The following is a 14,344-nucleotide window of genomic DNA, read 5'->3' on the forward strand; positions in this document are numbered from 1 at the left end:
AGTACAAGGAAACATGATTTAAACTTTTTCATAATACCACTGCTAACGTATGGGTATGAATATATACTTGAATATGTTGATCTTAATAAATATTTAGTAAAAGATTAAAAGAATAAGAGAGTTGAAGTAAAATGAAAACAATGAAGACAAAATTGAACTTAATTTATTCACCATACTAAAAAATATAAATGGAGGAAAGTCGAGAAAAAAATACAAAATAAGAATGGGTATCGGTAGATGGAATAAGTCGACCGCTTTATGACTCGGTAAACATGTAAATCATCTTTATCAAAGATTTACTGGTGATATCGTCCAAGCTTAGTGGTCCCCCTAGCACCCCGATGCTACTGCTATCAGTTGAGAATGTGACTCGCCTAAGTGGAGGCTTATCTACGTGCCTCGTGTACAACCAGTCTTATTTCCTTATTCTACAAAATGTCCATCATTTGTGGTGACAAAATAAGTAAGGAAAAACAATAAGAAAGCACACGATTATAGAAAGTAAATCTTTGGGATCCACAGCACGCAGAGCAATTTTCCTGTCGCCATGTTCGCCTCAAGACCAAACTATAACAAACTGAAGACCAACCTGAGGCTGGTGGTCAACAGGCTCAAGCTGCTCGAAAAGAAGAAGACTGAATTGGCTCAGAAGACTAGGAAGGAGATAGCTGACTACCTAATCACAGGCAAGGTGAGTTCAGGCTTCTGGTCCCAGGGTAATGGCTTGAAATGTTATCAAGGTGAGAAAATGTCGACTGTGCCTTAAAGGTTGAAGATAAATAACTCCCTCACCACTGGCAAGGTGAAGTATCCTTACCCTAGTTGAATATTCTGTTATACAGTGCACATAGAAAATTCCATCATTCGGAAAACCATTTTACAATTACAAAAGACAACCTCGCTGAATCTTGCCTTTTATCAAGGCTTCTGCGACTATAGGGAGATCTAGCTTCTACCCCGTAATTTCTCTCTTCTTTCATGCCCTGCTGTCCACTAACGGGTATATCGAGCTTGTAGGTAAAAAAAAAATAAAAAAAAAATATATATAATATATATATATATATATATATATATATATATATATATATATATATATATATATATATATATATATATATATATATATATATATATATATATATATATATATATATATATATATATATATATATATATATATATATATATATATATATATATATATATATATATATATATATATATATATATACATATATATATATATATATATATAAACAAACGAGAAACTTGTATAATTTTTATTACTGTCATCCAAACAACGTCTCCGGAAAAATCAACCATACCTATAAATAACTTCTGGTGTTAGCCACCTCCTCCACTATTATCATCTCTGTGGTTTTAACATACAGTATGTATTGTGATGTAGTTTTAACCCACTCCTGCTACTCGTGCGATTAAAAAAAATTTTTATTCTTGGTCATTCATGATCATGAATATCACCTTTATCAGTATACCACGTTTGTTTTTAATTATGAACAAGTTTAACTTCTCTTTTACCATTATTTTGACACGCATTTTTTTTTATGTTTTACCTTTTCATAACTTCAGCCTCATCTTCATGTTGTTGACCATCAGTTGGTCAGTTTTTAGGTCCACCCCGGTCCGACTAATTACCCAAATGTAGCCAAATATAGCCGCAATGAAGTCAAATAATGGTCCTACATGAATATATCGGACTGCTAATCACTTCTTGACTAGTATTTGGTGTCAGAAAGTCACAAAAAATTGGAAAACTTACTTTAATCTGAGTTAATAGATCGCGTGCATGTACCGAGGGAGCGAGGAATTACCCAAATGTAGCCGCAATGAAGTCAAATGATGGTCGTACAAGCGTAATTCGGGTTGTGAATCACTTCTCGATTATTATTTGGTGTCATAAAGTAAAAAAAATTGGTAAACTTAATTTAATCTGAGTTGTGTTGTGTTAGGTTAGGTTAGATTAGATTAGGTTAGGTTAGGTTAGGTACATGCACGTGATCTATTAACTCAGATTAAATTAAGTTTACCAATTTTTTGTGACTTCGTGACACCAAATACTAGTCGAGGTTAGGTTAGGTACATTCACTCGATCTATTAACTCAGATTAAATTAAGTTTACCAATTTTTTGTGACTTTGTGACACCAAATACTAGTCGAGAAGTGATTGGCAGTCCGATTTATTCATCTAGGACCATTATTTGACTTCATTCCGGCTATATTTGGCTACATTTGGGTAATTAGTCGGACCCGGTCCACCATTCTCTTTTATGTTCATTCCGGTGAGGACTAATCCAGGCAAATGGGTTGTGAACGTTGTATAACATTTTAGTTATGACCATCTGACTGTACAGTCGGAATCTCTTTCCAGACAACTCGCGCGAAGATTCGTGTTGAACAGATCATCCGAGAAGACTACCTTGTGGAGGCTCTCGAGTTGACGGAGATGTACTGTGACCTTCTATTGTCTCGCTTTGGCCTTGTACAACAGCTGAGGTCAGCTATGTACATTAATTCTATTGTTATAATAAACAGACACACACACACACACACACACACACACACACACACACACACACACACACATGCAGGCTGGTCATTGATCTTGTACTTTATGAAAATTTAAAAGTACGCAATTATTATATGATACCTGAAAAAAGTTTTATTTGTCAGGGGGTTAGACGAGGGACTGGCAGAAGCTATCTCCTCCTTGTTGTGGGTGTGCCCCAGGCTGCAAACAGATGTACCAGAACTTAGAGAGATAGATCATCACCTCACACTTAAGTATGGCAAACCCTTTGTTCAGGTGAGTACCTGCTAGTTTATCCATGTGAAATTCACTTGGTCAGCTAGTTTTAGTGGCTGAAAAAGGCCTATCTTAAAAACTAGCTGTCCTTAGAAATATTAGTCATTTGCATGTGCTCTCTCACACAGCTAATCGTCCTTCTGACCATAGGCACAAGTGTTAGTTTGTCTATTTTTTGCTTGAAAAATGAGAATGGATGAGACTTTGCACAGTTAAAAACAGATCTTAGTTTCTTGTTTTTCTGGTGTCTTTTTTTCAGGCGTGTCGTGAACAACAGATAGAGAAAATTAGCAAACGACTGATAAATAAACTTAGTATCCACGCGCCTTCAAAGGTGCTGGTGGAGAAATACCTCATAGAGATTGCCAAAACCTATGATGTGGAGTACCAACCTGACCCCCAGGTATATAACACGGATATTTGATTGTGTCTGCTCTTATCTGTGATATATAGTTTAAACAATCTCTCTCCCTGTCTCTTTGTTCTGTCTGTGATATATAGTTTAAACAATCTCTCTCCCTGTCTCTTTGTTCTGTCTGTGATATATAGTTTAAACAATCTCTCTCCCTGTCTCTTTGTTCTGTCTGTGGTATATAGTTTTAACAATCTCTCTTTTTTTTTATCTTCTTCACCACTGATCGGCTCGTTAGCCGCTTGGGCGATCGGTCACGTCTCTGTTACGCACTGTTGGCAAGTACTGGGCATGCTCCGACTCTCCCTGTCTCTCTGTTAATTTCACAATATCACAAGGCGTGAGATGTTTGTCTGCCCGTTCATGTAGTAGTGCCCGGACTGTAAGAGTGGCACTGCGACTTATTTTATGTAAATTAAACATTTGTAAAGAGGGTTTCTATCATGCAGGTGATGGGTGTCAGTGAGGGAAGACAAGGCCACTCTCTCTTTGACCTTGGCCAGATGGATGACCTAGGAGTAGAGGGTGCTGAGGGAGGGGTCACCAAGCACACCCACCTCCAGGTTAAACTAGGTCTACCACCTTCAACTGACCCCTCACGTCAACCCTACACACCTCCCCCGGTAAGAGTATCCTACTGTACCTTTGCCTCTCTAACCTAATTAAAATTAAGAGAACCTAACAAAGCTTAACCAAATTGATAAACCTAAAGAAATATAGCTGGGTTTTTTTCCGGGTACTCCAGTTTCCACCTGTACTAAAACTGGACAATGGAGGTCGTAACAAAGAACAGACAAATGGATAAGTGGTAGAAAAAAGTAACCAAGTGTAACTATTCCTTAAAAAAAATACTTTTAATAACTTGCATGACAAATGACAACTAAATTTAACAAAGCCTAGCCTGAAAAAACCCAACCTAATATACCTTAATTTCAGGGTTGTGTGCCAGGGGGAGGACATAAGGGTGCATATAACATCCCCCCTGAGTATAGTGGACCTGACCCTTACGCTGACCCTAAACTGGACAAAATGTATAACGATATACAGGTTAGTGGTATTGTATTGGTGATGACTGCTTGCGTTGACTGTCCTCTTGCTCAATTATTCTCATTGTGCAAGCAATATACTACATGGTCTTGTTGATATATATTTTTTTACTTAATGTTGTATTGTGTATACTGTATTTGTTATGTGTTGGTTGTAATCTAGGCTCTGCTTCCTAAGAACATATTAAGTAATATGTTATTCGCTCATTAAAAGGTGTCAGTTCAGTCCAGTGGCGTAGCTAGAGTGTGTGCCGCCCGGGGCGGCCCTTGAGTTTGCCGCCCCCCCCCCCCGTGACCCTACAAAAAATACATATTGCACAGTGACTCACTCTTTTATATATATATATATATATATATATATATATATATATATATATATATATATATATATATATATATATATATATATATATATTAAATAGTTTGCCTTACTGTTGTCAGACAAAAGCCACCCCGATCAAAGTAGGGGGCTTTTGTCTGGGTGGCTTTCGTCTGGGGGGCTTTTGTCTGGGTGGCTTTTGTCGGGGGGCTTTTGTCTGTACCCCAGTGAGGATAGTGTCTTAGTATAAAATCGCAATGCTGTGAAACAAAATCTTAATATTTAATCTCAGTACCGCAGCAAAAGTCACATCAATATTTTTTAACCAATACTTTGATATTTCTTACCTTATAGTATTATGTCTTCCAACGAAGTAAATAACTGGATCGAAAACACAAGAGAACTTAAAAGTCGTCTAGCCTCCCCTCGTCTTGTCACGATGGAGACTTGTGGAGAACTGAAGTGAATTGCTTGTAACTGGTGGATTGGTCGGCTGTACATGAACTGATATGACCCGAGACTGCATGGTTTTGCAGCTACTGGAGACGTTAATTCTTCCCTTTGTATCGGCGGCAAGTTAATCCTCGTCGTGTCTGACCTAACACCTGACCCACACCACATGAGCTCACTGGCGTACTTGTTTGAAGTTGTTTCCTTAATCCTCAACAGGTTACAGGTTGTGTGTGTGGGGGGGGGGCGCATAGCAAGGGTGTACGTAGCTCATGACGTGGCCGTGATGATGTGGGTCAGGTGTTAGGTCAGACACGACAAGGATTAACTTGCCGCCGATACAAAGGGATGGATTAACGTCTCCAGTAGCTGCAGATATGGGTGATGAGCAGACCCAAAAGTGCCGCCCCCCCAAAAGTGCCGCCCGGGGCGGACCGCCCCCCCTAGCTAAGCTAGTGCAGTTCACTCAGGCCCACAAACGTGTATATTTTACCAGGCAATTTTCTTGGAGTCATGGTTAAAACTAACCTTTGAGCTAGACCTTAAAATGTCGATCGACATTGAAAATCCTATTCACTGTAGGTTAATGAGATAATCGCTTTAGATAAATCTATGATAATATGAATAAAATAGGTAAGTTTGTATTGATTGATACTGTTATAGTATTTTTAAGCACCTTGTAGCAACACCAGTCCACCATAGTTAGAGCTGGTGCATTTTAGAAACACTTTATGGTCGAGATATATCGTCATAAAATGGAGGAAATGAGAATTACTACGCCACCACTTCACACGTGAATAAATTTTATTAATGTCTTATCCTGTCCTCCGTTGGGGTATTCTATTTATGATGCTGTCACCACATATGAACTATTGTATCTCTATTAATACTGAAATCTGAACCTAGTTTCAATCCTGCAGCATGTGAATGGGAGTGGACAGTGGGATGTTAAGAATAATTCCCCCCCACCAGCATACTCTTCCCATCCTATGCTGCCCATGACCCGACCCAACAATGCTCCTAACGTTCCACATCTGTTGGACTTCAATGATATTAACAACTTCCTACCGGATGTCACCCCCGACCCTGTAAGTTGTGACATCATGGTGAAAATATAACTACGAATGTAAACCAAATTAACCTCAGCTAATTTGATGGTTAGGGATCACAGGGGTCACTGTCTTCCCACCTTCCGTAATGCAAGAAAATTACTTTAAGTTTTTAAAAGCTATTGGCTAATGTAGAAACCGAGATTTAGTGAACCATGCTTACAGATCTTGTATGTTGAAGTATTTAAATGCGTAAAATAATAATAGCTTCCTGCTGATCTTTATCATACGTTCACGTGATCTGTTCAGGCCCAAAAACAGATTTTCTGTAGATTTTAGACAGAAGTGAGTTACCATAGTGAAAATGTTTGTATTATTGTTGTTAACTGGCTATTTTTAGACCTGCAGTCGATGGATGCATCATTATCCAAAGGTGAGTTGTTTCTTCCGTATTGAACTCCTGCCTATTTTATACTCATCATCTCTGTTTATCACAAATTCACTCCAGTTTCCACCATAACTACCATTTCTCAAGTCTCTTCTAACACAGTACTTCTAATTCAGTATAATTCTTCCTTTCCTTTGGCTCTTTACCTCGGTTTATTCATCCACTTTCCTTTACCCACAACGCTGGCAAGAGCAACTAGGCAGTAATTATCCTTTTTCTTTGTTTTTGTTCACATTGTTGATAATTAGAGGAACTGTTACGCGATGTTAGTTATGACTGGGTATGTAAAGGCCCTTGAATGTACTGTATATAAGAGTACTTGAACATGTGCCAGTGCTGGTCAAGTCTAGACGTACAGGAGCTTGTGGAGGTATGAGATATTGGTTCACACTCAGGATGGGATGGAGAAAGGAAACTCACAATGTGCTCACTGTATACATATTGTATTGGATGTACAATGCAGCTTGTTGCTGGGTAGGTAGCATGGTAATAAGCGTTGAGTAGAGAGAGTTGGGTGGTGAGGGTGCCCAGAGGAGGGACACGCTTGAGGGACGCCAAGGTCGCTGGCGGGCGCGGCAGCCGCCAGGTTAGCGCGGATGAGATGGTGTTGCTTGAAGGTGGCACTTGGTAGAAAAGAGGGTGGTCACAGCGGTGTCAGGTCTTATAAGGCGGGGGTAGGCGTGGGTAGATAGTTGACCCCTGCTCCGTGGGCGGCGCTGGAGGCGTAGGCTGGGGAATTCGAGAAGGTTCGGTGCTTGTAGGGGAGGAATCCACTACAAGCTCACACTTGGTGCTGTCACGACATTAACAGGATATTCTAAGAGTTCACCACTCTTACTCCAAGAAAATCGGTTCTTTTAATTTTCTGTAGTGATAGCTTCTTTAACATGAACCTGTGACCTCTAGTGGAGTGACCAAGTGACCTTTGTGGTGCATAAAAACTTCTATTTAATCTCCCCTTCTATGATATAAACTTTTCACAGACTAGTTACACTACACCCACCGGTAAGTACTAAGGACAGATATTTTAATGAATATTTCAGGTACTCAGCACAGAATCCATTATACCCATGCCTCTGATGGCACTCTCATCACCCTCAGTGCATGAAAGGTAAGAATCTATTCTATTGTATTAATGTGTCTTTTAGATGCAAAATGCTATTTATATAGCTATCTGCCTAGTCAGCGTGCTTGCCATGCAGTTTTATGAATAATACTCAACGCAACGGGAAAACCAGCCAGAGTACGCCAGTTTACCATGACCCAGTAAAGGTACAATCGCGTGTATTGTGGCTGAAGCGTTTTTGTTTGTTTTGTGAGATGTGGTACTACACTGTTTGTTTACATTGTATTGAAATTGTTGGAATGGCCCTAAGGAACCTCACAATAGTAGCCAGACTAAGATGCTAGATAAGCAGCCACATCTCACAAATCGCGTCTGGTCGATAATATGTACAGTACTACTATTTGTATTATTAATTATATAACAATATATCATTGGTAAGTCACAAAGTGCTGTTGAATTGTATAGTTTTAAATTCTAGGACATTATAAGAGCTTGTACATGCTGACTAAAGATAACGATACTGAGACATAGATAACAAGGTAGAATCAAGATAACCAGATAATCTGCTGATAATGTTGATTATTTGGATATCAACATCTGAGATGTTCCAGTTCTTGATATCTGGCACTAACTACACAACACCCTTTATTGATACAATTTTGTATAGTAGTGTTCTTTAGACGATTGCAATACGTTATTTGATGTCGCAAGGGAATGCATTGTTTAAGTAGTGTAATAGGTCATGGAAACCAATCTATCGTTTGGCTTGAATTTTCAATGATTTGTCTAATTCAGTACAGTATATGAGAACGCATCTAATGAACTCACTCAAGCAAGGATAAAGTTGGCTATCGAAATCATGTCGAAATTGCATTGAGTCCTGACAGTATTTAGATACATTACATCATTCACATTTTAAGGGACAAAAATGAATACTTGAGTTAAATGAACGTATCTCCATTTATTGGTTTTGATTTGCTTTCCTTTCCATGAACACTTTATTGACAGAGCTCATGAACTTCACTTTTTTTGTAATCTTTACAAAAATATATTTAATCCTATTCTTGCAGGAGGAATCAGAGGTGTGTGGTGGCGGGGAAGAGTGTGATCTTCCAGAGCTTCCTGCTGTTCCCTGGAATGAATCTTCGAATACCTCACAATCTAACGAGGATGTTGTGGACTTTGACGACCTAGCTAAGAGATTTGAAAACCTGAAGAGAAAATAGAATTAAGTGAATTATATATATATATATATATATATATATATATATATATATATATATATATATATATATATATATATATATATATATATATAGAGAGAGAGAGAGAGAGAGAGAGAGAGACTATACTTAGATCATAAGTTATTCATGGATTATACAATACATGGCCAGTATACAGGGGTAGACTAACTAAAATTAGTATCATAATTATGTTGGAGCCTCAAACAACATAAAAAAGTTAGATAATAAAAATTTATGCCAGCTCTATTCAGTAGTAATCGAATCATTAAGTCTCCTTTTGTAGTAAATGTGTAGTTCTCGAAGTATGAAACAGCACTGAGAGGGTTGTATACAGTACCTGTATATTCCTTTCGTTTTGTGTTTACACATCCATCAGTGCACAATAGTCATTTTCTTTATCTGATTTTGTATAATAATATAAGTGTGCATGAATCTTAGTAAATCATTGGTAATTTTCAATAAAGTTTTGATTATTTTACCCACTCCTAGTATATAGTTTAATAAAATATAACAAAAGGCAATTGTCGTCCTCTTATGATCTCATCTATTGTTCGATACGCTGTACTGTATTTATCATTATCTGCACCAGTAGTTCTTTAAGTGTTGCCTAAATATGTTACTAATCACTCACAGAAGTACGACTTGTTTCGTCTCCCATTTACTTGTGATCACTTTTTTATTATTTGAATCTTCGTTTGTTCTCATCATAAACCAAATAACTGTCACAACTAAAGGACAATATCATGTGATGAGAGTGAGTCGACTACCTCCAGTCAGTGCAGAGAACTACAGTAAGACCCAGTTATCAGCACAGTGTCACTTGTGAAATTTCAAATTGCTGGACTTAGAACTTTGATAAAATATCTGGAATCTCTGGTCGGTTGTTTTCGTGTCTGCGCATGCATAGTGAGAAGAGTGTGATGTAGTGGTGACGCCTTTATAAACTACCCAACCACCCCAGCACCTCTACTCCGCTTTACCACTGTGTGTGACGGGACAGCGACGCAGTGGTGACATTGCCGCCACCGCTCTGTGCGCTGCCTGTCATGGTGTCCAGGGGCGTCAGATTTTTTTTTAGATTACCCCCGAGGGGGCTAGTTAATTGGACATCCCCTTACATCCTGTGCACGGTGAAGAGTTTACAGCGCTCATCTGGGAAGCATGCTGAGTTCATGCTTGCCTTTATGACTCGTGCATTAAGGGCGTAAAAGCCTGAAGGGTCAAGGGTTTTGTCAGCAAGTTACATAAAGTGACAGAATGATGAGTGTGTGGGGAAATTCCTGGTACAATTTATCTGTTTATGGCAAAGAGTGGCAGATCCCTAATAATATCGAGTGCCAGGCCATAGGCATCGACAATATTGTGATGGCGTGTACGACGGTAGTGTCGGCTTCAAGGGGGACGCCCTTCTTGGCGTAGATACGTAGTTCACTAGCCTGTCCTCATGGTGGTCAATTGATGTGGAGAACTTGAGTGGATGGGCCCCAGGTGCCGGCTTGCCGGTGGGGGACGGGGAGCCGGGGATGGGGTCCTCGGGTCCATGAGCAGGCGCGGCTTGCTGTGGGTGGATGGGGGCAGGCTTGGTAGGTGCCACGCCAGCAGTGATGCCAGGCGGCGGTGGAGTAGGCCGTGAGCAAGAGGGGCACACAGGGGGGGCTACCAGCTTGTGTCAAACCAGAAGAGGGGGGTGACTGGGTAGCAGCTGGAGGCAGGGGTAGTCGGTGTAGGTTGGAGATGGCGGAACAGAATGTATCAAAGAATCTTTCAATACGGTTGGTAAATTCGTGGAAGAGGGATATGATCTGTGTCGTGTCATCGGAGGGGGGTTGTGGGGGAGCACCGGTTTGAGCACAAGGCTTGACAGCGTCAGAGTAGAGACGGGAGGAGGCCCAGTAGTAGTTGAGTTAGGAGACGGCCGAGACTGCTGTGTTGTAGCCAGGTGAGGCCAGGCAGGGGCAGGTATTGTTGAAGAAGGCGTTGCCAGAGGAGGGAACGCAGAGTGATGCGGCCCAGTAGGCTGGGGTAGGTTGAGGTTGACGCAGCCTTCGGGGAGGCTTTTTTCCTGGGACAGGCGGACATTTGGGCCATTGCCGTGAGTCAGCATTACACCAGCCACCACAATTACAACACATGGGGTCAACACCATAGCTCACACCACCCCCATTGAGGTGGTCTTTGATTTTCTGGGCACAGTCAGAGGAGTGATGGTTAGGTGAACAGAAACGACATCTGGGACGATCACGTCGGCAGCAAGCGGTGAAGGTGTGACCCCAATGGGAGCAGATGACACAGAAAGCAGGCCTGGGGTGATATACTTTTACTTTTACTTTTCTCCTCTTCACCACTGATCGGCTCGTTAGCCGCTTGGGCGATCGGTCACATCTCTGTTACTCATTGTTAGCAAGTACTGGGCATACACCGGCTCCTGAATGTGCCTGAACCTGCTCCAGCGTTGGTCAAGTTTGGTCTTGAAAGAGCTCACACTCAGTGCCGACGCAACACTTTCTGGTAGATTATTCCAAGAGTTCACAACTCACTCCAAAAAAGTTTGCCCTCACAGTTTTCTGGACCTGCGGCTTCTTCAATCTTGAGCTGTGATCCCTTGTGGGGAAAGCGTCCGCCAGCTCCAAGTACAGTCTCTCCTCGACTTACGATGGGGTTCCGTCCCGACGACCAGGTCGTAAGTCGAAAAGGCGAAAATAATACATAGAAATTCTAAAATGAGTGTCTCTTTTTCTTCTCAGCACCACGAGAACTCTCACTTTTACTCTTTCCAGCCATTTTAAAGCGAATTAAAACGAAAATTTTATCAGTACACAGCGAGATCACTAACGTCGGGACTCGAAAATACGTAATGTGAAAAATATTTCATACAACCATGGCCGTCGTATGTCCGGGTTGTCGTAAGTCGAATATGTCGTAAGTCGAGGAGAGACTGTAAGGACACTCGGCTGAGTAGTGCCCCTTGAGATGCTTATACATCTCAATTAGGTCGCCCCTTGCCCGTCTGTAGTATAAGCTAGACAAGTTCAGGCGCTCCAATCTCTCAGGGTAGTTGAGGTGCCGAAGTGCAGGCACCAGTCTGGTGGCCCTCCTTTGAACATTTTCAACCAACTGGTTCTGCATACAGTGGAGGGAGGACTGGGTGGGCCTCAACAGTGGTTGGGCACTCCCTCCCCTTCCATTTAACTATGACAGCTGCTTGTGGGGTCTTCCCTCGGTAGTGTCGACGTATACTGAGTATACGTGGATTAAAGTTAGGAGCATCTTCGACTTCAGTGTATAGGGGTAATTGTTTAACTAGGATGTGGCAACATTCCACTGCGTCAGCAGGTGGAGGCACGAGGACAACCCCGTCAAATCCAACAGTACTAAGTGTTTCATATGCCTCAGGAGTCTGACACTTGATAAAGTTACGGTTCTTACCTTTTCAGAATTGTCTGCAATACTTTGTTGTCCAATTAAACCGTTCCTGGACGGTTTTCAGTGAGTCCTTGGGGAAGTGCAGATTCAGCTTACTTGGTTGGTTGGCAGAGGGGTGGGTGGCGAGGGGAAGCTCGCTGCCTTTGGCATTGGTGTTTCCACTCCGGCAAGTGTTTCCCATAGAAACATTACTGTTACTGTCACTATCACTGAGGTCTGACTCTTGCTGGGTGTGGGAGGCAGTATGACTATTCATATCAGAAATGTCTGTATCGATGAGAGGGGGGACGCCTCTTCTGGGGCGTTTACGTCAACCCCCCATTGCTGGCAACACTTGCCGGCGAAGGGGTAGGTAGAGACTGAGGTGGTCTTTGTGTGATGGTCGGGAGGACAGGAGCACCTATGGGCACACGTCTGTCCCCTTATGTGGTCAGACCGCGACTCGGGGCGTTATGGAGTACTCCAGACCCGTCACCCTTGCCAACCTGGAGGCCGAACCTAGCGCTAAGCGACGAGGATATGCCATCCAGGGAAGTTTGGCCCCCTCCTGCTTTGCTTAGCCACCAGGGCCCCTACCGCCACCAAACGCTCCTTGGAGTCCACTTCAGACAGTGACAGGGAATATCCGTCTCCTTCCTCCAAAACTCTAAAAAATACACAGGCTTCTGCTTCTCAGCACGTGGGTCCCTCGTGCACTACAGCGCGGGAAGCCTCTGAACTGGGAACACATAACTCACCTGACCAAAAACAGCTTCCAGCCCACGGACATCCCATCTCTAGGGCAACTTCGTCTCTGGCCGTTTCCCAGCCCGCTCCTATACCTCCAGCTTTTGCCCCCCGAGCTGACTATAAACTCCTCTTCAAAGGAAACCTTTCGGTTGATACAAAAATACGCTGGCTAGCCGAGGTCACCAGGACCTTTCACCTCGACTGGGACCTTGCTGAGGTCAAGATGTCTGCTGTTACCTTTCGCTTCGTCTACATCTCCAGACGACGCACGGACATCATAGATAGGGTAAGACTGATGAGTTCCTCTCCTTGCTCCTCGACGTTCAGGATTCACCTGACAGGCTCCGCAAATTCCCTAGCTACCTCCTCACTTGCTACCCTATATGCTACCCTAGGCTTGTCATCTGGAGTCTCCCAGACCCTCCCCCACCAGCTATCGCCTTCAGTTTCTTCCCCTGTCTCCCATCTAGTGAACTACGCAAAATGAAGACCGAACAACCATGGTGCTTCAAGTGCTGGGGAATTTGTCATATATCCCTCTACTGCTCTGCTCCAGAGAAATGTGCCTGGTGCGAGGGAGCCTATGACTCCAGTTCATGCTCTCACCGGACCCCTTCATCACCCACTACCTCCGATGCCTCTACCTCGAGGCTACCTCCCCTAACTGCATCAGATACCTCTCACTGGAAATGTCCTCTCTGTCATAAACGAGGCGTCAACATCTGGCACAGTTGCACCAGACGCCAGCCTGCCGCTCCAGCCTCGGCACCACCACCGCCTTATGTATCGCTGGTGGGTCCTAAGGCACCCGCATCTTTGCCGCAGGACTCCACACCACCTTTACCTCTACTAATCCTGATTCTGTCGAAGTACTTGCCCTCCGCGATGCTGTCAACTCTCTGATGTCCGTGCCCGTGCCACCTTCTCTTCCACACCTGGCTCTCGTATGGGTAAACGTCAAGTTCGATAACTGGATACCGCTTCACATGGAATGCCTGTGGAATCAGAAACGATCTCGCTGCACTTAAAGGTTATGTTTATCACCATCATCCAGATGTTATATTCATCCAGGAAGCCTTTGCTGCCCGATCTCTATTTCGAGGGAAGGCTCCTCCGCTTACTGGCTACATTCCCTATGTTCATCTGTCAGCGGAAGTTCGTACACGCTGCAGACGATACACTTCTCCTGCCAATGCCCACCCTTTTTACTGCAAATTAATACATATTAAAGGGATCTTAATCTAAGTATGAATGGAACTGTTCTTCAACTCTACTGACGTCTGTTAATTACTTACCTTGGAATTATTTACGTGATATATAGTTGCGCATTTAGC

The 14,344-nt window shown here is 42.4% G+C and overlaps 1 protein-coding gene across 2 annotated transcripts; it reads left to right on the top strand.

The window, feature by feature from the left end:
• The first annotated feature begins 347 nt into the window (after positions 1–347).
• On the top strand, positions 348–8,847 carry LOC121863798 (IST1 homolog). 2 transcript variants are annotated; one of them, XM_042362620.1, is made up of 8 exons: positions 348–691; positions 2,390–2,514; positions 2,692–2,824; positions 3,084–3,227; positions 3,686–3,859; positions 4,173–4,283; positions 5,972–6,139; positions 8,685–8,847. In XM_042362620.1, exons 1-8 carry the CDS (start codon positions 548–550, stop codon positions 8,838–8,840), a joined length of 1,155 nt encoding a protein of 384 aa, XP_042218554.1. In that variant the 5' UTR covers positions 348–547; the 3' UTR covers positions 8,841–8,847. The 2 variants fall into 2 exon arrangements, with proteins under 2 accessions (XP_042218554.1, XP_042218555.1); XM_042362621.1 differs by lacking the exon at positions 5,972–6,139.
• The last annotated feature ends 5,497 nt before the right edge of the window (positions 8,848–14,344 follow it).

This window comes from Homarus americanus, unplaced genomic scaffold, assembly GCF_018991925.1.
Source record: "Homarus americanus isolate GMGI-L3 unplaced genomic scaffold, GMGI_Hamer_2.0 scaffold48354, whole genome shotgun sequence".
NCBI lineage: Eukaryota > Metazoa > Arthropoda > Malacostraca > Decapoda > Nephropidae > Homarus > Homarus americanus.

What these genes read in the sequence shown, in the direction of transcription:
- LOC121863798 (XM_042362620.1), top strand. Translation starts at nt 548, where the DNA reads ATGTTCGCCTCAAGACCAAACTATAACAAACTGAAGACCAACCTGAGG. An exon ending in ACTACCTAATCACAGGCAAG is followed by an intron (nt 692 to 2,389) that starts GTGAGTTCAGGC and finishes ATCTCTTTCCAG; the next exon opens with ACAACTCGCGCGAAGATTCG. An exon ending in AAATGTATAACGATATACAG is followed by an intron (nt 4,284 to 5,971) that starts GTTAGTGGTATT and finishes TCAATCCTGCAG; the next exon opens with CATGTGAATGGGAGTGGACA.